This window comes from Mobula hypostoma, chromosome 2, assembly GCF_963921235.1.
Source record: "Mobula hypostoma chromosome 2, sMobHyp1.1, whole genome shotgun sequence".
NCBI classification, from domain to species: domain Eukaryota; kingdom Metazoa; phylum Chordata; class Chondrichthyes; order Myliobatiformes; family Myliobatidae; genus Mobula; species Mobula hypostoma.
The window spans coordinates 142,367,159-142,394,057 of record NC_086098.1 but is presented as its reverse complement, the minus strand read 5'-3'; the positions used below and the strand labels follow the sequence as shown (position 1 = coordinate 142,394,057).

The 26,899-nt window shown below is 42.6% G+C and overlaps 1 protein-coding gene across 2 annotated transcripts in view; it reads left to right on the top strand.

Annotated features, from left to right (window-relative positions):
• crybg1a (crystallin beta-gamma domain containing 1a) overlaps nucleotides 1-26,899 on the top strand; it is a 252,149-nt gene that overhangs the window by 183,855 nt on the left and 41,395 nt on the right. For both annotated transcript variants that reach the window (XM_063040819.1, XM_063040821.1), the window contains 4 exons: nucleotides 936-1,075; nucleotides 14,109-14,235; nucleotides 19,087-19,122; nucleotides 21,470-21,618. In XM_063040819.1, coding sequence (XP_062896889.1) covers nucleotides 936-1,075; nucleotides 14,109-14,235; nucleotides 19,087-19,122; nucleotides 21,470-21,618 — 452 coding nt within the window. The remainder of the gene's footprint in view (nucleotides 1-935; nucleotides 1,076-14,108; nucleotides 14,236-19,086; nucleotides 19,123-21,469; nucleotides 21,619-26,899) is intronic.

Below are 26,899 nucleotides of genomic sequence, written 5' to 3'. Positions count from 1 at the left end.
CACACACCAGTCCTCATTCAAGGATCAACAGTGGGAAGGGTGGACTTTTTGAAGTTCTTGGGTGTCAACATCCCTGAAGATCTATCATGGGCAAAATATATTGATGCAGTTACCAAGAAGGCATGGCAGCAGCCATATTTCATCAGGATTTTGAGCAGACTTGATTTGACACCAAAGACTCCCACAAATTTCTACAGATGTACCGTGGAGAGCATTCCAACAGTTGCCTCACTTGCTAGTATGGAGGGGTAACTGTACAGGACTGGAAAAAGCTGCAGAAAGTTGCAAACTCAGCTAAGGGCATCAAAGACATCTTCAAAAGGCGATGCCTCAAAAAGGTGGCATGTGTCATTTAGAACCTCCATCACCGAGGACGTGCCCTCTTCTCATTGCTACCGTCAGGGAGAAGGTACAGGAGGCTGAAAACACACACTCAATGCTTTAAGAACTGCTTCTTTCCCTCTGCCATCAGATTTCTGAATGGACAATAAGCCCAAGTTTAGTGCTTCAATAATTTTATAGCTCACTTTTTGTGCTATTTATTTAATTAATTTTTAAAAATATATTTATTATTGTAAGTTATCGTTTTTTAATCATGTCTTTCAATGTACTGCTGCCACAAAACAACATATTTCATAGCATATGCCTGTGATATTAAACCTGATTGTGATACAGAAGTATACTTGAAGTTCCTCAGCTATGAGATTAAAAGTGTAAATTCAGAAGCATTTCATGACAACATTTATTAACAAGCCTTTAATAATAAAGCAGAAAAGGCAGTAAGTGTTACATGGATTTTTGTACTCTGGCAATATTTTATAATGTTGGTAATTATTCGAAAAGAACATGTAATAAAAGATCTTTTGGGAGTAGTATTTTTGTAACTTCCAAACAGAGAACTTGATTAATCAAAGATTTAATGTGTAACCTTCCAGGAATGGTGTTTGCCTGAAATAAGTTTATGTACAGAGCTGGATGGTTTGGGAAGAAGAACAACATACTTTGATGAAATGGAGGAGATAGCGACATTTGGGATCCTGGAACCAACATTATCCCTTGAAGTAATTTCGAGCACGTAAGCAGAATATTTAAATTCTGATCATTGTTAATATTGAACTGATGACATAATTTACAATTAAATGTCCTGCACATGACTGCATGTGAGAACTGCAATGTAACACACACAGACACAAAACGCTGGAGGAACTCAGCAGGCCAGGCAGCATCTATGGAAATAAATAAACAGTCGATGCTTTGGTCCACGACCCCTCATCAGGATTAGCTGCTTCCCCTGCTGCTGAGCTCCTCCATCAATTTTGTGTTAATGTGTTCCTCTGGATTTCCAGCATCTGCAGAAAATATTTTATGTAGATGATTATGTAATGCTGCTTATTATGAGTTGCCTTTGGAGGATTGCTTTTCAGATTGAAAACCTGTAACCAGTGGTGTGCCACAGGGATTTTAGCTAGGTCTATTATTGATCATGTTTATTAACATGACTGGGAAGAGAGTGTTGATGGCATGATTGGTAAAGATATGAAATATAATGGACAGTGGAGAAGGTTGTCTAAGGTCACAACAAGATCTACGTCAACTGTGGAGGAGGGCAAGGGCTAATGGAATTTTCCTCAGATAAGTCCAAGTGATCCAGAGGAGATGGTAAAGGTAGGCTAAACTGCAATGTTTAAGAGGCATTTGGACAGGCAGCTGGGTAGGTAAGGTTTCGAATAATGTGGACCAAGTGCAAGAAAATGGGATTAGTGTAAATAGGCATCTCAGTTGGGACAAAGGGCCTGTTTCCCTGCTGTGTATTTACGAGTCTAAAGATCATGAACAATAATAAGCTCACAGCCTCCCTTTTATAGCCTTGTATCTTATTGTCTGCTTGCACTGCCCCTTCTGCTTAACTGTAATGGTTTACTCTGCTTTATTGTTTCCATGTTTACTACCCCAGTGCACGGTAACATAGTGGTTAGCACGATGCTTTACAGTACCAGTGACCTGGGTTTCCGCCGGGTGCTCCGGTTTCCTCCAACAGTCCAAAGACGTGCCGGTTGGTAGGCTAATTGATCATTGTACGTTGTCCCGTGAGAAGACGAGATTGGGCGTCGCTGGCCGGTGCGGCTGGAAGGACCGGAAGGGCCTATTCTGTGCCGTATCTGAATAAATAAATAAAATTTTAAAAACATGTACGGATGGCACGCAAAACCAAGCTTTTCACTGAGCCTTGGTACATGCAACAAAGGTACAATTGAGGTGTTGAGTTAAATTAGTCCCACTTCAGTCTTGCTAGTTATAACTGTTATGTTTTGTAACTTCGAAACATTAAGCTAGTTCAAAGGAAGACACAAGAGACACAAGAGGGGAAAACATCAAGTTCCTTGGGGTGCAGATCTCGGACAATCTCACCTGGTCCAGGAACACCACTGGGATTGCGAAACGGGCCCAGCAGAGATTGCACTTTCTGAGGAAGCTTAAACAAGCATCACTCCCCACTAACATCTTAACTACATTCTACAGAGGCGTGGTTGAGAGTGTGCTGACCTTTTGCATCACAACCTGGTACTCCAGCTGCAGTCCTGTCGACAGAAAAGCCTTGCAGAGGGTGGTTAGGGGAGCAGAGAAGGTTATTGGGGTCTCCCTACCTTCTGTCTAAGACCTCTTTCAGAGTCGATGCCTCCGGAAAACACGGTACATCATTAAAGACCCCTCACACCCTCTCCATAAACTGTTTGTTCTTCTGCCATCAGGCAAACGTTACAGGGGCATCAAAACTAAAACCACAAGGCTACTAAACAGCTTCCTCCCACAGGCAGTCAGACTGCTAAATAGCTGCTCTACCTGACTCTGCTTTGGACACTTTTAACTTGCATTGGACACTTATAACTTGATTTTAACTGACATGTGGCTGTTGCGTTTTACTATTTATTGTTATGTTTATTATTTAGTGTTGCGTTTGTTATGTTATGATTGCACTGCCCCTGAGAAACGCGATCTCATTCTGCCCTGCAGAGCTGATGTATGGTTAGAATGACAATAAAGTTTTTTGAATCTTGAATCTTTGAACCTTGAATCTTGAGGAATCTGAAATGTGAGCCTGACTCTCCTGTTTTACTTTAAGCAAGGCATGCACGTATCACGTGTTGATGTGATGACATACGTAGTTCACGTATTTATATCCCACAGGGGGCTGCATTGGCTCCCTTCCTGTTAACCCTGCGTACCTCAGACTTTAGATACAACACTGAGTCATGTCAACTGCAGGAATTCTCTGATGACTCAGCAATAGTTTGGTGTATCAAGGGAGGATGGGATGATGAACACAGGGCCCTGGTGGAGGACTTTGTCAAATGGTGCAAGCTGAATCATCTGCAGCTCAACATCAGTAAGATAAAGGAGGTGGTGATGGACTTTAGGAAGACTAAGCCCACTCTGTTTCCTGTTACTATTGATGGTGAGGACCTACAAGTACCTGGGGGTGAACCTGGATGTCAGACTTGAGTGGAGCACCAACACAGAGGCTGTGTACAAGAAGGGCTAGAGTTGCCTCTGCTTCCTGAGGAGACTGAAATCCTTTGGTGTGTGCATGACTCTCCTTCACATGTTCTACCAGTCTGTTGTCACCAGTAAAATCTTCTATGCAGTGGTGTACTGGGGCAGTGGCATCAACATGGGTGATGACAACAGGCTCAATAAACTGATTAGAAAGGCTAGCTCTGTTATAGCAGTCAAACTGGACACACTGGAGTCTGTGGTAGAAGAAAGGACCCTATGGAAAATCCTGGCAATTCTGGACAATGTTTCTCACCCTCTGCATGCCACCTTGGCTAAACAGAGGAGCACTTTTAGTAATAGACTAAGACAACTGTGCTGCTCCAAAGAGCGCTACATTAGACTCTATAATTAGCCAACCTATAGCCGAGGAAGTGATGACCCCTCCAGTTAGACTCTTTGAGGTAAATTATTTTTTATTCTTTCTAACTTCTCTTCTAATTTTATATATTTGTCTATCTGTGCACTTGTAAATCTACTGTGACACTATAATTCCCTGTGGGGGATCAATAAAGGATCTATCTATCTATCAATAACCATAATGAATTATGTACACCACAAAGAATTCTCAATCAAACAATATATTGACAAGATTACTCAAATATTACTGCAATATTAAATGCAGTATGATGACTACATGGAAGAGACTAATGTCAAAGTTCACATAAGGATGTTGGAGAATAACAATAAAGTAATCTCCTATCTTTAGGAGGTAAGGTGGACGTATGTATGTTCAGCTTTTGTGGTGGTGAGTCCTGAGGCTCCTGTACCTTCTTCCTGATGGCAGCAGCGAGAAGGGAGCATGGCTTGGGTGGTGGGGGTCCCAGGTTATAGATGCTGCTTTCCGCAACAACGCTTCATGTAGATGTGCTCAATGGTGGGGAGGGCTTTACCCGTGATGGACTGGATTTTCTATTCAAGGGCATTGGTGTGTCCATAGTAGGCTGTGATACAACGAGTCAATATACTCTCTGCCGCACAGCTATAAAAGTTTGTCAAAGTTTTAGATGTCCATGTTTGTTTATATAAATAGGTGGTTTACTTTGCTAAGATGGAACACAATATAGCTCATCCACTGGTTTCACACAACGTGCAAGGTCTCTGCACTGGATGACTCAAATGTAAACATCAGGTATCTAAGAGTAGAGACTCAAGGGACTGCGGATGCTAGAATCTGGAGCAACAAGCAATATCTTGGAAGAACTCTATGGGCTGGGCAGCATGTGTGGAGGGAAATGAAGTGTCATTTGTGTCAAGATCCTTCTCCTGAACTGAGTTATTCTGGGCGGAGGGTCTAAACCAAACTGTGGACAGTCCATTTCCCTTCACAGGTAATGCCTGGGCCTCCTCTAGCAGCTTTGTTGCCCCAGGTTTCTAAGAGTGCAGCATGCACCAGCTCCAATGCCAGGTTGAGCAAAAGGAAGGAGTCAATTGAAGAGGAAAGTATGTTGATAATCAATTGTTATAAAGTGGATCAAGGGCTAATTAAAATGTTAATGTTTTGTAAATAATCCATTGTGGAAGTGCCATGATACAGTTGTTTGCACATAATATCAGATAAGAATGGAAGTGTACCAGTCTCCAGCTTGAGGGAAGCTGATTGGAATACAGTGCCAACAAATAGTCATAGTCATACTTTATTGATCCCAAGGGAAATTGGTTTTCATTACAGTTGCACCATAAATAATTAAATAGTAATAAAACCGTAAATAATTAAATAGCAATATGTAAATTATGCCAGGAATTAAGTCCAGGACCAGCCTATTGGCTCAGGGTGTCTGACCCTTCAAGGGAGGGCCACAAGCAGGAATGACTTCCTATGACGCTCAAATGGCATGTTGCTGCCAAGTACTACAAATTTATTGAATGAATTATTTCTTGAATATTAACAGTTTGATCACATCATGGCCTGGCAAAATATAATGTGGCTAATTACACATAATTTGCCTCTTTTTTATCATTTTATTCATTAACATTTTGGGCTAATCAAAATGATTTCACATGCCACTGAACATTTCAATGGGATTTTAAAATTGTAATGCGTTTATATTTTGTACTATACCCTTTCAGTGTTGAGTTCTTAGAATTTTGTCAACTACAATTTATATCTGGTCCATTACTTTTCAGCATTGGGTCAATCAGAACTTGATGATATAGATAGGTTTAAAGCCATATAACTCTTTTTCATTCCCTCTCCCCTCCCCCCTCCCCCTCCCCCTCCCCCTCCCCCCCCTCTCTCTCTCCCCCACTCCCCCACTGCTTGCCCTCTCTCCATCTGCCTGTGTGCCTGTTACACGTGTGTGGAGCCAGAACTTCAATGAAGTAGTAGGGTCTTTACACAGTCATGTCAGCTATGGGACATGCTGGGCAATTTACGGTGTTGGTGCGACCAGCCCTCTGGGCATAGTTGGCCCGATTGATTCACTGTATGGTTAACTGCCCATATGCACTCTTGAGCGTTCTTGTAATTTATCTGATGTGGTCCATTCCTACCACACCCCCCCCCCTCCAAATCCATAGACGAGAGCCGCATCAAAGGGAATAAGTAAGTAAAGTAAGATAAAGAATGAAATGTCTATCCTACCACTCTGTGCATGCGTGCCCTCCACTCTCTGGCTGTGTGACTCCTCTCTCTGCCCGCGTGACCCCTCCTTCTGCCCGCGTGGTGCCTCTCCCTCTGCATGCACGGCAGCCTCTCTCTCTGTAACTGCGCTCCCCCCCTCACTCTCTGCTGACGCGCTGACCTCTTTCTCTGCCTGTGCGCCCCCTTTCCCTCTGCCTGTGCACTCCCTCTCTCTGTGCCCATACACCTCCCTCCCTTTCTATTTGCCCTCGCCGCCTGAGTCTAACCTGCACCACCCCCAATCCTTCCACTCTCTCTGCACCTCTCCGCTTCTCTGTCCTTTTGATGTCATTCTACATTGATAGATAATCACTTTCATCTTCTCTTCTCTTCTATTAACCTGTAAACTCGGTGAACTGAGCCCTTCTTCCCTTGAGACTAAGTATGTAGTGTCTGGATAAGCTGCTGCTTTCAGAGGAAATTATTTGCACAGTTACTCAGAAATACCCTGCTTGTCGGCGTTCCAGCCAAACATGAGCTCCCCCCAGCATTTGGTGGGTGATAGTTTCCAACTCAAGTTGGTCACCTTTATGTTTGTTTGATGTTATGTAGAAGCTTCAAGGAAGCAAATTTATTTTGAAAATTTAAAAAAAACAGCAGTTGTTAGAAATCTGAAATAAGCACAGAGAATGATAGAAATACTGTCAAGTTATGAAGCTGTGGAAGCAGAGGCTTCATGACAGTTTTAGTTTGAAGATCCTTTGTGCAGAACATCTGCCCATTGTTAATATCTATGTTGTGCATGTGTGGAGGGCTCTATGCTGAAGCATCAGTAAATTGTGACGTCTTCCCAAATAGTACCTTTATCCTTCCCAAATGGTCTCTTTCTCAGTGGCATTTTCCTTCCTGACTTGTTCTTGAATGTGATGGAATGTGATACAGTGATAAACTTGCTTCGTACTGTCAAAAGCTTGTCCATAAAACTCAGAGGCCACACTGCAGGTTTGGTGTGTTTCTGTATTTAGCCACAGCAACCAACAAACAAAACATCTTGTGCAATCTTTTTGCTTCATGCCTTGTCTGATATACTTTGGTGTTTATTTCCCTGTTAGAGACACCCTGCTAAGTAATATCGAAGGCATGCTGGCGGGGTAACTGACCCGTGTAACTTGTCCCCAAAGTACCTGGGTGCCAAGAGAACCAGGGGGAAGTTGATGGACATCTGAGAGAGAATAGATTATTTGGGAAAAAGACATGAAAGTGTTCAGAGGAAATTACTTGCGCTGTTATTCAGAAATACCTTGCTTGTCAGCATTCCAGCCAAGCATAGTCACGGAGCCGATGAGAAAGCACAAATGCATAAATGAAGAGCTCGGTGGCTGCTTTCATTGTCAAGAAAATATGAAAATATGACAGAAAAAGATACCAAAGGATCTACAGAGCTCTCACGTTTATTTGAAATCTTCCTGGTAGTCTGTGGCCTCTGAAAGACGGGAGTGATCACTGTGGTTAGGTGTGCTTCAGAAGCCAGAAATTTGTTTAAGAGTGGGGCGTGTATGAAGCTAGTCTGTGAATCAAGAGATCAGGAGTATGTTGGAGAGGGTTGGGTTCAGCAGCAACGTTGGTTCAGGGGAATTTGTGGACCCATGTAAATTGTAAGGATTGCTCAGGAAATCAGGGTGATAAAGGTATATATCTTGCAGGTCAAGAGCAACATCATCATCATCATCATCAGGTGCCATGCCCAGTTTGAGCTTTGACTGCCATGGCCCACACACTCCTGTTTCGAGTCAAGTGGATCAATTCATTGGCATTCACTTCCAGTTCTCTGGCTGTTGTGTCCATCATCATTTGTCTTTGTCTTCCTCTTGCTTTCTTCCCTTCAATCTTCCTCATAATTACCGTGCATTCTAACTCCTCTTTCCTAATCACATGTCCAATGAAGTTACGTTGTCTTTTCATGATTTCATACATTATTTCTCTTTTTGTGCTTGCTCTGTTCATGACATCTTCGTTAGATATTCGTTTCATCCATGATATTCTTTGCATCCTCCTCAAAAACCACATCTCTGCTGCTTCAATTCATTTCCTCATGTTACTAGATATTGTCCATCATTCTGAGCCATATAACATAACTGGATAAACGTAACATTTCAGTGTTCTGAGGCGGATTGTCATGCCTAGTTTAGTATTGGTCAGTATACTCTTCATTCTCGTAAAGGTGTCTTTTGCCATCCCTATTCTTCTTCTGATGTCCATGTCGCACCTGCCATCTGATGTCACCCAGCTTCCTAAGTAGCAAAAGTTCTATACTTGTTTTATGTCTTCCCCATTTATTCTCAGCCTGCAGATAGGATTCTCCTTTTTTTGGATATCACCATACATTCTGTCTTTTTGTAATTGATAGATAGACCCATTTTTGCACTTTCTTCAACAACTATATCAATTATGTTTTGTAGTTCTTCCTCCATACTTGCAATTAACAATGTCATCCACATATCTGAAATTATTGATGTTTTCACCGCAAACTTTGATTCCCAAGATGTCTCTTATTTTTTTTGTAATATTGTTTCACTGTACACACTAAACAAATCAGGGGAGAAAACACACCCTTGTCTAATGCCTCTCTTGATTTTCATAAACTGACTCACTTCTCCATCTATTCTTACAGCGGCAGTTTGTTCCCAGTACAGATTTCTGATTAGGCGGAGGTCTTTTGAATCCAGATCTAGAGTTTCTTGTAATATTTCAAAGAACTTGTTGTGTTTCACTTTATCAAATGCTTTTGTGTAGTCGATAAAGCAAACAAACAAATCTTTTTGCACTTGAATAGCTTGTTCTGATAGCAGCCTTAACATCAATATCGCGTTTCTTGTACCTTTGTCTTTCACAAAACCACATTGTTCTTTCTTTCTGTGACTCTCACAGCTATTTGGTCTATTCCTCTTCTCACCCTGTCTCTTGTAAAAATGCCATCCCCTTCTCGCAATTCCTCCGTCTCCGCCGCATCTGCTCTCAGGATGAGGCTTTTCATTCCAGGACGAGGGAGATGTCCTCCTTTTTTAAAGAAAGGGGCTTCCCTTCCTCCACCATCAACTCTGCTCTCAAACGCATCTCCCCCATTTCACGCGCATCTGCTCTCACTCCATCCTCACGCAACCCCAATAGTAATAGGGTTCCCCCGGTCCTCACCTACCACCCAACCAGCCTCTGGGTCCAACACATTATTCTCTGTAACTTCCGCCACCTCCAACAGGATCCCACCAATAAGCACATCTTTCCCTCCCCTCCCCACCCACCGTCTCTGCTTTCCACAGGGATCGCTTCCTACACGACTCCCTCGTCCATTCGTCCCCCCCATCTCTCCCCACTGATCTCCCTCCTGGCACTTATCCTTGTAAGCGGAACAAGTGCTACACATGCCCTTACACTTCCTCCCTTACCAACATTCAGGGCCCCAGACAGTCCTTCCAGGTGAGGCGACACTTCACCTGTGAGTCGGCTGGGGTTATATACTGCATCCGGTGCTCCCGATGTGGCCTTCTATGTATTGGCAAGACCCGACGCAGACTGGGAGATCGTTTTGCTGAACACCTATGCTCTGTCCGCCAGAGAAAGCAGGATCTCCCAGTGGCCACACATTTTAATTCCACATCCCGTTCCAATTCTGACATTTCTATCCACGGCCTCCTCTACTGTAAAGATGAAGCCACACTCAGGTTGGAGGATCAACACCTTATGTTCTGTCTTGGTAGCCTCCAACCTGATGGCATGAACATTGACTTCTCTAACTTCTGCTAATGCCCCACCTCCCCCTCATACCCCATCCGTTATTTATTTATATACACACATTCTTTCTCTCACTCTCCTTTTTCTCCCTCTGTCTCTCTGACTATACCCCTTGCCCATCTTCTGGATCCCCCCCCCCCACTTTTCCTTCTTCCTGTGCCTCCTATCCCATGATCCTCTCATACTCCTTTTGCCAATCACCTGTCCAGCTCTTGTCTCCATCCCTCCCCCTCCTGTCTTCTCCTATCATTTTGGATCTCCCCCTCCCCCTCCCACTTTTAAATCTCTTACTAGCTCTTTCTTCAGTTAGTCCTGATGAAGGGTTTCGGGCTGAAATGTCGACTGTACCTCTTCCTAGCGATGCTGCCTGACCTGCTGCGTTCACCAGCAACTTTGATGTGTGTTGCCTGAATTTCCAGCATCTGCAGAATTCCTCGTGTTTGCACATTGTTCTTTACCTATTTCAGCTTGTATCTTACTTTTAGCTCTTGTCATCAAAATTCTTAGAAGTATCTTAGTGATATGACTCATTAAACTTATGGTCCTATGTAATTCACATTCTATTGCTCCAGGTTTGTTAGGAAGAGTGATAAATACTGATTTTTTCATCTCTTCTGGTATTATTCCAGTCTCATAAATGTCATTAATTAAATCAGTAAGTTTTTCAATTCCATAATCTTCAAGGGTAATAATTTGTTCTATTACTAGTGAGGAAGGTTTTCAGAGCCTGCAGAGGGACTTGGACCAGTTGGAAAAATGGGCTGAAAAATGGCAGATGGAGTTTAATACAGACAAGTGTATTGCAGTTTGGAAGGACAAACCAAGGTAGAACATACAGGGTTAATGGTAAGGCACTGTGGAGTGCAGTATAACAGAGGGATCTGGGAATACAGATACAAAATTCCCTAAAAGTGGTGTCACAGGTAGATAGGGTTGTAAAGAGAGCTTTTGGTACATTGGCCTTTATTAATCAAAGTATTGAGTATAAGAGCTGGAACGTTATGATGAGGTTGTATAAGGCATTGGTGAGGCCGAATCTGGAGTATTGTGTTCAGTTTTGGTCACCAAATTACAGGAAGGATATTAATAAGGTTGAAAGAGTGCAGAGAAGGTTTACAAGGATGTTGCCGGGACTTGAGAAACTCAGTTACAGAGAAAGGTTGAATAGGTTAGGACTTTATTCCCTGGAGCGTAGAAGAATGAGGGGAGATTTGATTTGAGGTATATAAAATTATGATGGGTATAGATAGAGTGAACGCAAGCAGGCTTTTTCCACTGAGGCAAGGGGAGAAAAAAACCAGAGGACATGGGTTAAGGGTGAGGGGGGAAAAGTTTAAAGGGAACATTGGGGGGGCTTCTTCACACAGAGTGGTGGTAGTATGGAATGAGCTGCCTGACGAGGTGGTAAATGTTTTTTTTTTAACATTTAATAATAAATTGGACAGATACATGGATGGGAGGTGTATGGAGGGATATGGTCCGTGTGCAGGTCAGTGGGACTAGGCAGAAAATAGTTCGGCACAGCCAAGAAGGGCCAAAAGGCCTGTTTCTGTGCTGTAGTTTTTCTATGGTTTCTACTAATTCATCAGGACCTGCTGCCTTGCCTTTCCTTATTGCATCTTATTTATTGCATTACAAACTTCAGATTTTAAAATACTTGGAGTTTCAATGTTCTTTTTAATTTCTGGTTTTTCGCCTCAATCGTCTTCAAACAATTCCTGAATATACTCAGTCCATCTGTTCATAATCTGATCAAGAGCAACATGCAAATTATTACCCCAAAGGACACATTACACAGTGTATGATATCATTCCATGCACGTCTGATTTTAGGGTTACAAAGATGACCAATGACAGGAATCTCGCGGTTAACTTTTTGGAATGATGTGAAATGTACCAGAAATTGTCATCCAGATGACGGGTCTCAAACTGAAATATCAATTGTCCATTTCCCCTCAGCAACATTGCCTGACAAGCTGATTTCCTCTAAAAAATGTGTTTTTAGAAATTACAGCTACTTTGTTTCACTCATAATCTTTAGTCACAGTATTATATGCTTCCAGTTCCTGCCAATGGACGTTGTCTAGTATGTAGAAATGTAGAAGAATATTTCACCCTTTTATTTATCTATCTATCTATCTATCTATTTATTTATTTATGGGATGTGGGCGTTGCCAGCTAAGTCAGCATTTATTGCCCATCCCTAGCTGCCCTTGAGAAGGTGGTGATGATCTGCCTTCTTGAACCCCTGCAGTCCCTGAGGTGTAGGTACACCCTCAGTGCTGTTAGTGAGGGAATTCCATGATCTTGACCCAGCGACAATGAAGGAACGGCAATAGGTTTCCAAGTCAGGATGCTGAATGACTTGGAGGGGGATTTCCAAGTGGTGGTGTTCCCAGGTATCTGCTGTCCTTTGATTCAATGTGATCGTGCTAATTCTTTATTTCAATGCTGTGTCCTCATTTCTCCCACTACTTTTCGATGGACACTGTAGCGTGCCCTAAGCACCGAGATTTTGTGGCATTAATTATTGGTCAGACAGTTAACTTCGTTTTCTGATCTTGTCGTTCCCTTAAGTAGCATCTGATGTTATCTGGGAGAACTTTGGCATAACCGGGAAGAAACACCTTAGTTGGAAAACAAGTCAAACAAGCTAGTCAAACATGTTAGCTACTAAATGCCTGTTTGAGGCTTGGCATTTTGTCCCAATTTTATTTGTTAGTTTAACAACATGGCAAGCTGCATGTAATCCAAGTATATGTTGTTCGGACTTGGGTATCAAAAGAATTCATGCACCCTCGGGCAAGCATAAATTGTGGTCAAGTCAGGTTTTAATTTTATTCCTGAGCAGATTTGTGAAGCAGCAGATTGTATGTATGTTTTGGCTCATCATGTTGGAGGCTTGGAATATTGGTTAGGTGCAAAGTTTGTTGGATGCTAAGTTTCTAGAACTGATGTTAATTAATTGCCATTGCAATTTCCAATATAATAGTTTTCTTGTACATAACCATTGGATCAATTTTACATCGAGCTCCATTAGTTAAAGAAACTAAAATCAACCTTTGGATAAAAAAAAATTTAGAAGTTTTCTTTTCTTAACACCAATGTGAGCAGTTCTTCCACAAATCTTACTCTGTAGAGAATGTGAGCCCTCTCATTATCCTCCTTTTGGGAAGAGTATTTGAAAATTGCATGTCTAAATTAGTTTTATTTTTGTTAGTTGAATTGGTTGGACAATAGTAACTTTAACACAACTTTTGCAATCTTGATTGGTACTGAATGCAGAGAAATTACTAAGTGCACGCAACTGTGTAAAGAATAAAGGATTAATTGAAGGGAAATAACTGGCATTTCCAGAGCTGTTGGTAAAAAGTGATGGTGTGAGAACAGCACAATTATTTTTCTCGGACCTGATATACACTCAAGTTGCGTCAAGTCAATCCAGTTGGTTATCATTTAGCTTTGTACATGTGTATTGCCAAATGAGACAATGTTTCTCCAGGAGTAAAGCACTGTAGTGCACGTAACACACAATAACTTAAGAAAATAAGAATTAAATCCACCAAGTGAATTACACATAGATAAACAAAGTAAAGTGCATAAATTAAGTCTTGTAGGGTACAATACAAATTATCCAGTGACACTTCGAATGCGATGCAGCTGGGAGTTCAGAAGCCCAATGGTTTGAGGGAAGAAGCTGTTTCTCATCCTGACTGTTCTTGTCTTTATGCATCAGAGTCTTCTGTCTGATGGTAGAAAGTCAAAAAAGGACAAATGAAGGAATGTCAGATATCCAAATAGATTCTCCTGTGTGTCAATAAAATGCAACAATTCTCAATGTATCATTGTTTTATTCCAAGCAACACACAAACACAAAATGCTGGAGGAACTCGGCAGGCCAGGCGGCATCTATGGAAAAGAGTAAATAGTCTGTATGTTTCGGGCTGAGGCCCCAATGAAGGGTCTCAGCCCGAAACTTCAACTGTACTCTTTTCCATAGACGCTGCCTGACCTGCTGAGTTCCTCCAGCATTTTGTGTGTGTGTGTGTGTGTGTTGCTCGGATTTCCAGCAACTGCAGCTTTTCTCTTGTTTGTGATTGTTTCATTCCAGTCAAGATTACCAACGAGTTTTCAGTAATTCAAGATTTTGCTTTCTTTGGAAAAGCTGTAGCCAGACTCTTGACATTTTTGTATTTCTTTCACAGATGGCTGCTCTTCGAAGAGCCCTTTTATCAAGGAAATTCTTACATTGTGGAACCTGGTCAGTATCCATGTCCAGAATCTTGGGAAGCTACGGATCCATACATCGGCTCGCTAAGACCATTAAAAATGGTATATACAAAGAAGCTTATCTGAAATGTGAATATACTTGAATACTGATATTTAAAACAGTGCAAAATGACCAGAGTAGCTAGTTGTCTTTTTACATGGTGATATTCCATTTGAAAATTGAATTAAAAAGTCTGAGATTTGCTGGGTTGTATTCTGCAGAGGGCACCCAGCTCAATGAATGATAGCAATTTAATCCTATTTGAATCTACATACCTAAAAATAAATTCAAACAGTATTAGGATTCCCTGATGGTTATTTTACAGGTTGAGTTTGTGGTGTTGGCATTCATTTCAGGAGGACTAGAGTATAAAAGCAAGGATATACTTTGAGACTTTATAAAGCACTGGTGAGGCCTCACTTGGAGTATTGTGAGCACCTTATCTTCGAAAGGGTGTGCTGAAACCGGAGAGGCTTGAAAGGAGGTTCACAAAAATGATTCCAGGATTGAGTGGCTTGTCATACGAAGAGTGTTTGAAGGCTCTGGGCCTGTTTTCACTGGATTCAGAAGAATGAGGGGTGACCTAATTGAAACTTATTGAATGGTGAAAGGCTTTGATGGAGTGAATGTGGAGAGGGTGTTTCCTGTGGTAGAATACTATAAGACCAGTGGACACAGCCACAGAATAGAAGGGCATCATTTTAGAAAGGAGATGATGAGGAGGAATTTCTTAAGTCAGTGAGTGGTGAATCTGTGGTGTGCATTGCCAGAGGTGAGTAGATACTTGATTGGTCAGAACATGAAGGGATACGGCGGGGTGGGGGGGGGTGGGGGGTGGGTAATGTGTGGTGAAGGAAGCCAGGAGATTGGGGCTGAGAGGAAAAATGGATCGGCCATGATGAAATGGTGGAGCAGACTCGATGGGCCAAAAGGCCTAATTCTTCTCCTACGTCTTATGGTCTTAGGGTAAAGAACTCATTTGTCTGGTATTACTATTTGATATACACATGCACTGTTTCCTAGTTGAGTGAACTGAGTTGAAACATGTTTCCTTACTTTCCTTTTATCAGTCCACTGTAATTAAGTTTCCCCACTCCCTCCTTGACAATTGCCTTCCAGAACCTAGAACAGTACAGCACAGGAACAGGCCCTTCTGCCCACAATATAGTGCTAAACCAAATAAATTAATAATCAAATGGCCAACTGAACTACAAACAAGAGACAGTCTGCAGATGCTGGAAATCCAAACAATAGACATGAAATGCTGGAGGAACTCAGCAGGCCAGACAGCACCTATGGAAAAAAAGTACAGTCCACATTTCGGGCCGAGACCTGTCATCAGGACTGAAGAAAAAAAGATGAAGGGCAGATTTAAAAGGTGGGAGGAAGGGGGAGAAAAACAGAAGGTGATAGGTGAAACCGGGATGGATGAAGTAAAGAGCTGGGAAGTTAATTGGTGAAAGAGATACAGGACTGGAGTAGGGGGAATCTTAGAGAAAAGACAGAAGGCCATGGAAGAAAGAAAAGTGGGGAGGACAAATGGAGGGAGGTGATGGGCAGGCAAGGAGATAAGGTGAGAGAGGGGTTAGGGTTGGGGAATGGTGACGAAGAAGAGAGGCATCACCCTACACCTTCTCCCTCACTACCATTCAGGGCCCCTTCCAGGTGAGGCGACACTTCACCTATGAGTCTTTTGGGGTCATATACTGTGTCCGATGCTCCCTGTGTGGCCTCCTGTATATCAGTGAGACCGGATGTAGATTGGGAAACTGCTTCGGCAAGCACCTACACTCCATCCACTAGAAGAACTGGTATCACCCCATGGCCACCCATTTTAATTCCACTTCCCATTCCCATTCTGATATGTCAATCCATGGCCTCCTCAACTGTCAAGATGAGTCCACAGTCAGGTTGGAGGAACAACACCTTATATTTCTTCTGGGTAGCCTCCAACCTGACGACATGAACATCGATTTCTCAAACTTCCAGTCATGCCCCTCACCCCCTTCACCATTCCCCATCCCCTCTTCTGCCGCATATGCCTTCCTCTGATGCTCCTCCCCCCTTTCTTCCATGGCCTTCTGACTTCTCCCATTAGATTCTCCCTTCGCCAGCCCTGATCCTTTATCACCAATCAACTTCCCTGCTCTTTACTTCATCCGTCCCCCTCCCAGTTTCATGGCCTCTGGTATTAGACATGTTGACCCTGAGAGAAAGATACCATCTGTCTATTCTATCGCTACCTCTCATAATCTTATAAACCTTTGTAAAATCTCCCCTTGACCTCTGCCACTCCGGAGAAAACAACCCAAGTTTGTCCAGCCTCTCAATATAACACGTGCCCTCTAATCCAAGCAGCATCCTGGTAAACCTCTTCTTCACCCTCGAATTCCTCAACATCCTTCTTATAATGGGTGACTAGAACTGTACGCAGATGTGGCCTAACCAGAGTGGAGTTTTATAAAGCTGCACCATTAGCACTTCACTTCTGAACTCAGTGCCTCGACAAATAAAGGCAAGCATGCCACATGTCTTCTGAACCACCTTATCAAACCGTGTAGCCAGTAAACTATAAACTTGGACCCCAAGATCCCTCTGCTCATCAACACTGTTAATGGTTTTGTCATTAACAGAATGCTGCCTCTTTACATTTGTCCTACCAACATGCAACACTTCACATTTGGCCAGGTTAAACTCCATCTGCCATTCTTCTGCCCGTATCTGCAAGTGATCTATATTCTATTGCATCCTTCATCAGTCTTCTACACTATCCACAACACCACCAATCATTGTATCATCTGCAAATGTACTAACCTGGAAGAATGCATCTTTTCCAGCTCTAGCAACAAAGTCATTTACGAGGATCAATTCCTCTACTAGAATGAGGGCTAAAATAAACCTTTGAATAAAAAGTACAATCGGAAGCTTTCTTTTAGAACATAAAACATACAACAGTGCAGGCCAACAATGTTATACTGACCTTTTTAACCTATTCCAGGATCAATCTAATACTTCCCTCCATTTTTCTTTTGTCCTGTGCCTAACTAAGAGTCTGTTGAATGTCTCTAATGGCTCCACCTCTGCTACCTACTCTGGCAGTGCATTGGAGGAACACTCTGTGTTAAAAAAAAATACCTATGACATCCCGCCTATTCTTTCCTCCAATCACCTTAAAATTATGCCCCCTTGTATTAGGCATTTCTGCCCTGGGAGAAAGGTGTTGGCTGTTCACTCTATCAATGCCTCTGATCACTTTATATACCTTGATCAAGTCAACATTCATCCTCCTTTTCTCCAAAGAGAATTGCCTTGGCTTGCTCAACCTTTCTCGGTCTCTAATACAGGCAGCATCCTGGTAAATCTACTCTGCGCCCTCTCTAGAGCTTTCACATCTTTCCTATAATGAGGTGACCAGAACTGAACACAATACTCCAAGTGTGGTCTAACCAGAGTTTTATAGAACTCCAACATTACCTGAAGGCTCTTGAACTTAATTCCCCATGACTAAGGCCAACACACAATATGCCTTCTTCACCACTTGATCAACTTGCATGGAAATTGCAGGAGCTATGGATGTGGACCCCGAAATTCCAGTGTTCCTCAGCATTGCTAAGAATCCTGCCATTAACCCTGAACTCTAACTTAAAGTTCTACCTTCCAAAGTGTATCACTTTACACTTTACAGGATTGAACTCCATCTACCACTTTTCAGACTGGTTGTAACCTTCAACAACTTTCTCCCTCTCTCCGCATGCGTTTCCACCAGTTTCTCCTGTTCCAAATACATACGGGTTGACAAGTTAATTGCTCACATGTTTGATAAGTTAATTGGGTGGCACGGGCTCGTCAGGCTGGATGGACCTGTTATGGTGCTATACCTGTAAATAAATTAACATCATCACCAAAGCCGCAGTAATCTTTTCCCTCATTTTCCATACGAAGCTGGGGTTTATCCTATCTGGCTCCAGGGACCTATATATCATAATGTTTTTCAAAAGTTCCAGCACATCCTCTTTCTTAATATAAATGTGTTCGAGTATGTCAGGCTCTTTTATGCTGTCTTTACATTCGTCACTGGTGAACACTGAAACATAATATGAAACCTGCCCTCCCCTATCTGCTCTGACTCTAGGGACACGTTTCCCCTTTTATCCATGGTCATTCCTACCCTCACTCTAGTCGCCCTGCTAACCTCTGAAGCAATTCTTGAACAACACATTTATCTACCATATCCTGTGCTTACTCACACTGACCTGTGGCACAGGCAGTAGTCCAGAGACTACTATCCTCGAAGTCCTACTTTTCAGCTTTCTACCAAGCTCCCTATATTTGCTCATCCCTTTTCTTACCTATGTTGTTGGTACCAGTATGTCCCAGGACTTCTGGCTGCTGACCCTCCCTTAAGAATGCTGTGAACCTGATCTTAGATGTCCCTTAATGTATTTCTACTATATGGTTTTATATTTTCTCTGCCATCTAAGGGATAACTGAAAACGATCAATAAATATTGGCCTGAGATGAATATAAATATGCGGTATTTTCTGTGGGGGTGTTTTAGGAAGTGTTCCCTCTTCATTTAAATGATATTTACCTAAATTTCTCATTTGCATTTATATTTTTTTCAGCTTATCTGCATAAAAAAACTCAAGGGAAAACAGTGATATTTGGCATGGTTACTTCAGAGTATCTGATCAGTATACAGTACCTCTCTGGAAACTTGTAATGCCAATGTGATATTTTTAATCATACCAACCTTTGACTTCAGTTCTCAAAATATTTGTTTTTCTGTTTATTGTCCCATTAATTCATTAGTTAAGAAAGGTTTACATTTCGGTACCTTTGAAGAGTTGATCTGTTACTATTTTACCAAGAAGAAGACAAATATTAAAAAAAAAGTAATACTTCTTTTGCAGGGTGCATTAAAAGTAGAAAACCTTCATGAACATAAGGTAAGATTTTCTGGCAGTACAGTCTCCCATAATTTTGTTAAGTCTTGTATCTAGATTGCATTATATATAGGCATTCGTTAGTCTCATGAGACCATGGATTTGTGCTTTGGAAGGTTTCCAGGGCGCAGGCCTGGGCAGGGTTATATGGAAGACTGGCAGTTGCCCATGCTGCAAGTCTCCCCTCTCCATGCCACCGATGTTGTCCAAGGGAAGGGCATTAGGACCCATACAGCTTGGCACTGGTGTCATCGCAGAGCAATGTGTGGTTAAGTGCCTTGCTCAAGGACACAACATGCTGCCTCAGCCAAGGCTCAAACTAGCGACCTTCAGATGACTAGACGAATGCCTTAACCACTTGGCCACGCGCCAACACTAGATTGTTGTATACAGTAATTGGTATTTTGTTATTTGAGCTCAAAAACATTTTTCATTCCTTTTTTAAGAAGGTGTTTCACACTTGGTGTGCCTAATGTTATGGCAAGGTAGTGATAAGCAGAACACTTTATAGTACCAGTAACCCGGGTTCAGTTCCCGTTGCTGTCTGTAAGGAGTTTGTACCTTCTCCCCATGACTGCGTGGGTTTCCTCCGGGTGCTCGGGTTTCCTCCCACACTCCAAAGATGCACTGGTTGGTGGGCTAATTAGTCATTGTAAACTGTCCCGTGCTTGGGCTAGGGTTAAATTGGTGGGGTGCTGGGGAGCGTGGCTCGAACGGCCAAAAGGGCCCATTCCACGCTGTATCTCAATTAAAAAAAAGAATTCTCTTATCAAGTATCCTACCCTAATCCTTGACATTTTCCAGATTTATTAGCAACATGGAGCTTTGTACCCTTGCCAGTTTCTCTCCATATAGTGACAGGCATGAGAATTCACAGTCAAGTTTAGTGACATATGCCCAAGTGATGTAAGCACAGTTGCAATGAAAACCCTGCAGCATCAGCACAAGAACTGAACAGTCAGTAAGCAGGACTCATAAGGAAAACATAACTGAAACACTGAGTTGACTGAAGAACCAAGCCCTCGGCCTGCTGGCTCCATGTCAGAGCACTTAAATCTATGCATTTGTAACAGCTGCTACCAGTTGTAGAAAGCTTGGTAATTCAACCTGAAATGCTAACACCATTTCTCCTCCTATAGTTTAGGCCTGATCTGCTAATTATTTTCAGCATTTTTAAAATTTTATTTTATCTGTCAATTGTTTGCAGTTTTTTTTATTTTTCACTTGGTCAGTGCTTCTCTGTCACCTCTTGGTCCATTTGCCCGACGTATCAGAATGTTGGTTGTTTTTACTTCAGTGCTGTAGTTGACAGATCCAAATTGCACTCTTTTATTTCCTTAAGTATGACCCTTCAAGGTTCAAAGGCCATTTTATTGCATTTACTGATTCATAGACAGCATCTCAAATTCCTAAAACTGGCACATGAAGCATATTTAAACACAACAATACTGTGTACAAGCCCTTTGTATCCTCTGAATTCAGTCTCCGTTGGAGGTTATTGAATTTGCTTCCACACCCACTAGCAGTTTACTTGTTATCCCTCGATGGCCTCATCGCCCCTTTCCTGATGCATATTCTCCTGTTCTGTGCTGTTTGGAATGATTAAGTGTCACTGCACCCTTCATTTTAATATTTTTGATTTTAAAAAGAATTTTTTAGAAGAGTTTTTTTTGGTGTTTCCCAATGCTAACTTGCTTGCTATGGAGTTATGATATGTTAAATTTGTGTGAGTTATGGATTATATACTTGGAGCATGTCCTAAACTTGATTAGGGTTGAAGAATAAATTGTGTAAACAAAATCGAGATTAAAAGACATTTGACACACAGAGTTAGTTGAAACAATCAGTCAGTACAAATTTCAGAGCAAATCCTGTTGCCACTGCCTTAGGAATCTGTGACCATACTCAGGTAGCTTTGCTGCTGGTGTTTAATGTTGTGCTTCCGTGTTCAGCCCTCTACGAAGACCACGACCTCACCATAGTGTTTGGAGGCTTGCGTGCCTCAGTGACCCGGAGAACTACGTGGGCTGGAGTCTGGGCCTTTTGCTTTGGTGCTTCATAGAGTCACCCATGCCAAACAGGTCAAAAGGTAGAGTCCAGACTAAGTGTGCTCCACTGGTCCTCCAGATTCGGAGGTTTATTTCGGTGCTAACAACCCTGAGTGGTCTACAGACAATTGTAATGGAAACAGCAGTGAAGAATCCTTCTATACAGACAGAGGTGGAGGACCTTCATTGCTGCCCTAAACACCAGCAGCGTAATGGGCAGTAAGTCAGTGTTCAGTAAATGAACATCTGCAATAAATGCAAGAAAATGTTCATTTCCCTCATTTAGGCATTTGTTGTTGCAGGTAATCATATATGAAAAACCATTGTTTGAAGGCAAACAGCTGGAAATAACAACAGATGTATTCAGCTTCACTGAAGATGATGAAGTGTCGGCTTTGTGCCACACGTATCCGTTTGCAAATATTGGATCAATGCAGGTCTTAGGAGGATTGTAAGTTGTATTTAAACACTGACTAGTACTAAATCTCTGTTTTGCTTGCAGCTTGAATCTTACTATCACAAATTATCTGAGGGGTATATAATAAAAGTAATTAAACCTGATGGAAATATTGCACCTGTTCATTTTCCTAATTTGGCTTAAACATTGTACTAAATTTCCTAGTAGATTTCTCTTTGATAATCTAACCTTACTGGTCAACAAGTCCATGATATAAAATGCAGTGTAATATGCTAGTTATATGGTCTATAGCAAGGGTTTATGCCATAGACCAGCACCGTTAAGCAAGGGGGGTCGAGGACCCCAGGTTTGGTAATGCAGCCATAGACTGATTATGGAGTTGAGTAGCAAGTGATTTCATCCATTAAATGGAAAATGATCTATTTACATTTACCATTTCTCTTTGAACATTTGTATAAACAAGGCAACTAACTTAATAGAAATAAAAGTTCTTCAGGCACTTAAAATATGTTGACATTGGAGTAAAGGAGACTGTTGGCAGGAGGTTATCAATAAGTTATTTTCAATCAGAGAATAAACTATTGTGCACAAGCAGAGTTTCAGAGGAATGATTTGTTGTCATAAACACAAGAGATTCTGCGAAGGCTGGAACCTCTTTAAGCAGCCCACACAAAATACTGGAAGAACTCAGCAATTCAGGCAGCAGCTATGAAGGCGAGTAAACAGCCAGCACTTCGGGCCCAGACCCTTCATCAAGACTGGAACGGAAGGCGGCAGAAGGCAGAATAAGAAGGCTGGAGATGGTGAGGGATAGGAGTACAAGCTGGCAGGTGATAGGTAAAGCCAGTTTGGTGGGGAGACGGGTGGGTGGGGGAGGGATAGGAGTACAAGCTGGCAGGTGATAGGTAAAGCCAGTTCGGGGGGGAGACGGGTGGGTGGGGGAGGGATAGGAGTACAAGCTGGCAGGTGATAGGTAAAGCCAGTTTGGTGGGGAGACGGGTGGGTGGGGGAGGGATAGGAGTACAAGCTGGCAGGTGATAGGTAAAGCCAGTTTGGTGGGGAGACGGGTGGGTGGGGGAGGGATAGGAGTACAAGCTGGCAGGTGATAGGTAAAGCCAGTTTGGTGGGGAGACGGGTGGGTGGGGGAGGGATAGGAGTACAAGCTGGCAGGTGATAGGTAAAGCCAGTTTGGTGGGGAGACGGGTGGGTGGGGGAGGGATAGGAGTACAAGCTGGCAGGTGATAGGTAAAGCCAGTTTGGTGGGGAGACGGGTGGGTGGGGGAGGGATAGGAGTACAAGCTGGCAGGTGATAGGTAAAGCCAGTTCGGGGGGGAGACGGGTGGGTGGGGGAGAGGGGATGAAGTAAGAAGCTCTGTGGGGATAGGTGGAAGTGATAAAGGGCCAAGAAAGGAATCTAATAGGAGGGGAGAGTGGAAGATCTTGGATAGTAGCAGATGTAAATGAGATATTATCAGTCTTATGAAAGGTATTTTGGTTGATGGGGTTTATAAAAAAAAAGAGCAATAAGCTTGTATAAAGCTGTAAGTATTGCACATGGAATCTTGTGTAAGGTATTTTGAATTTGACAAGAATTTGAAGTTGCATGCATTGGAACTTCTGTATGCTTTTGAAATTTGTATCTGAGGTATAAATCATTCTTGGTGTGTCACCTTGCCCTTATCCTCGTAATACAACACTTAGCAAAACAGAAATTCCAGCTGAGTAATGCTGTCATTTAAATTATGCATTACCCTCAGTGCACATTTACCCATGTAGATGTAAATGTGTGTGTTGCCTCATGTAAATCATGATTAAATATGTTTAATAATATGTTTAAAAGGAAGTTAGATATGGCCCTTGTGGCTACAGGGGTCAGGGGGTATGGAGGGAAGGCTGGGTTCTGAGTTGGATGATCAGCCATGATCATAATAAATGGCGGTGCAGGCTCAAAGGGCCGAATGGCCTACTCCTGCACCTATTTTCTATGTTTCTATGTTTCTATGATGGGGAAAGGGGACATCGTGATTGTTATATAGTGAACTTGTTTGTATTTATCTTGTTTCATTCTTATCTGTGGTTATTCATGAGAGCAGTTTTTTTCAATTGTTTTGTGTGTTCCAACTCTGAGCCACTGAGCTGTTCTCCTCATCTCCAGATCCTGCCCTCCCTTCATCTCCAGATCCTGCCCTCTCTTCCTCTCCGGATCCTGCCCTCTCTTCATCTCCAGATCCTGCCCTCTCTTCCTCTCCGGATCCTGCCCTCTCTTCCTCTCCAGGTCCTGCCCTCCCTTCCTCTCTGGATCCTGCCCTCCCTTCCTCTCTGGATCCTGCCCTCCCTTCCTCTCCGGATCCTGCCCTCCCTTCCTCTCTGGATCGTGCCCTCCCTTCCTCTCCAGATCGTGCCCTCCCTTCCTCTCCGGATCCTGCCCTCCCTTCCTCTCCGGATCCTGCCCTCCCTTCCTCTCCGGATCCTGCCTTCTCTTCCTCTCCCGATGCTGCCCTCTCCCGAGTGTGGCTCCTTCAAAAATGATGCAAGCAGTGCCTCTCTTACCTAGTGTCTCTCATTAATAGTGTCATCTCTGTGTGTCTCTCCTGTTTGCTTCTCATTTTCCGTTTGCTTTTAAATTAGTTGCCTTTTATTTCTCGTGTTCCTCTTCAAGCTGGGAAGGGAGTCCTCAAGATTTCCGAATTATAGTCTGCAGCTTCCATCTGTAAGTGGCAATAACAAGGAAAAAGGAGGCGGTACAATACATTGCAGATGTAGGCAGGTAGGAACAAATGAAGTACTTGAGGATAAGAAATCCACGAGGACACTTAAGGAAAGTAGAAGGGCTGAAAGAAAGTGTGAGGCTTCTCCAGCAGACAAGGTGAAAGATAATCCTAAGGGCTTCTACAGATATATTCAGAGCAAAAGGATAGCAAGGGATGAAATAGGTGCTCTGGCTGATCAGAGTTATAATCTAAGCGTGGAACCGAAGGAGATGAGGCAGTACTATCTGGATTTTTTTGCATCTGTATTTACTCAGGAGACAGACACCGAGTCTATAGAAGTGAGGTCGTGGACCCTATAAAGATTACGGAGGAGGAGGTGTTTGCTGTCTTGAAGAAAATTAGGGTGAATGAATACCCAGGGCCTGACAAGATATTCCCTCGGAGGCTAGTGCAGAAATTGCAGGTCCCTAGCAGAGATAATTAAAACATCCTTAGCCACAGGTGAGATACCAGAGGATTAGAGGAGAGCTAATGTTTTTCCATTGTCTAGGAATGACTCTAAGAATAAGCCAGGAAAAGTTAGGCCATTGAGCCTGACATCAGTAGTGGGAAAGTTATTGAATGGTATTCAAAGGGACTGGATAAGACCATAAGATACAGATGCAGAGTTAGGCAATTTGGCCCATTAGGTCTGCTCCGCAATTTCATCATGGCTGATCCATTTCCTTCTCAGCCCCAGTCTCCTGCTTTCTCCCCGTAACCTTTCATGCAATGACTAATCAAGAACCTATCAACCTTAACCTTAGATGTACCCAGTGACTTGGCCTCCACAGCCCCCTGTGGCAATGAATTCCACAGATTCAGCGCCCTCTGGCTAAAGAAATTCCTCCTCATATCCATTCTAAATGGATGTCCCTGTTTTCTGAGGCTGTGCCCTCTGGTACTACATATATAAGTATTTGGGTGGACAGGGACTGATTAGGGATATTCAACATGGTTTGTGCGTGGTAGGTCATGTGTCACCAATCTTAGAGTTTTTTGAGGAAGCTACCAGGAAAGTTGATGGAAGGCAAGGTAGTGAATGTTGTCTACATGGAATTTAGCAAGGCCTTTGACAGGGTCCCATATGGGAGGTTGGTCATGAAGGCTCAGTTGATCGGATTTCAAGGTGAGATAGTAAATTGGATTAGACATTGACTTTGTGGGAGAAGCCAGAGAGTGGTAGTAGATGGTTGCCTCTCTGACTGCAGGTCTGTGACTAGTGGTGTGTTGCAGGCTGGGTCCATCGTTGGCCTGTCATCTGTATCAACGATTTGGATGATAATATGGTAAAATTGATCAACAAATGTGTAGATGACTCCAAGATTGGGGGTATAGTGGACAGCGAGGAAGACTATCAAAGCTTGCAGCGAGATCTGGACCAGCCGGAAAACTCAGCTGAAAAATGTAGATGTACAGTCGGCCCTCCGTATCCGCGGATCGAAAATACAGTACAGGTTTCCCCCACTATCCGAAAGTAGAGCGGAAATGGCGTAAAGCAAAGAAGCAATTTCCATTCATTTATATGGGAAAAATTTTTGAGCGTTCCCAGAGCCAAAAAAGAACCTACCAAATCATACCAAATAACACATAAAACCTAAAATAATGCTCACATATAGTAAAAGCAGGAATGATATGATAAATACACAGCCTATATAAAGTAGAAATAATGTATGTACAGTTTAGTTTCACTTACCGGAATCGGAAAGACAGCAAACACACTAGAAGGTTCACGCAATTTTCTATCATACAGTTCCTTGTTAGCACCCAAAGCATCCTGCAAACCTGCCCTAAACCTAGGTGCCCTTTCAAAATTAAAGTCATACTTTTCTGCAATCACTGCAGCACTGTCAATTGTAGCGAAAATCTCACGCAGTTCAAAGCTACGGCGTGCGCACTGCCTCTATAACAGCTCGCGCAAAACAAGCGCTGAATGCTGTTTTCGCTGAGGCACCATCAGCGTTCCCACAAGAGCTGCGATAGTTGCATCTGTACTGAATGTGTACGGACTTTTGTTTTCTTGTCATTATTCCCTAAACAATACAGTATAACAACTATTTATATAGCATTTATATTTGTATTAGGTATTATAAGTAATCTAGAGATGATTTAAAGTATACGGGAGGATGTGCGTAGGTTATATGCAAATATTACGCCATTTTATATAAGGGACTTGAACACCCGCGAATTTTGGTATCCGCAGGGGGTCCCGGAACCAATCCCCCGTGGATACTGAGGGCCGACTATAATTTAATACAGACAAGTACAAGATGTTGCATTTGGGAGGACCACCAGGGTCGGTCTGCATAGTAAGCTGTTGGGCACTGAGGAGTGTGGTAAAACAGAGAGATCTTGGAATATAGATCCATAATTCCTTGAAAGTGGTGTCACAGGTACGTTTGTAGATAGGGTTGTGAAGAAAGCTTTTGGCACTTTGGCCTTCATAAATCAATGTCTTGAGTACAGGAGATGTGTAAAACATGGGTGAGACCTAATTTGGAGTAGTGTGTGCATTGTTGGTTACTTACCTACAGAAAAGATGTCAATAAGATTGAGAGATTGCA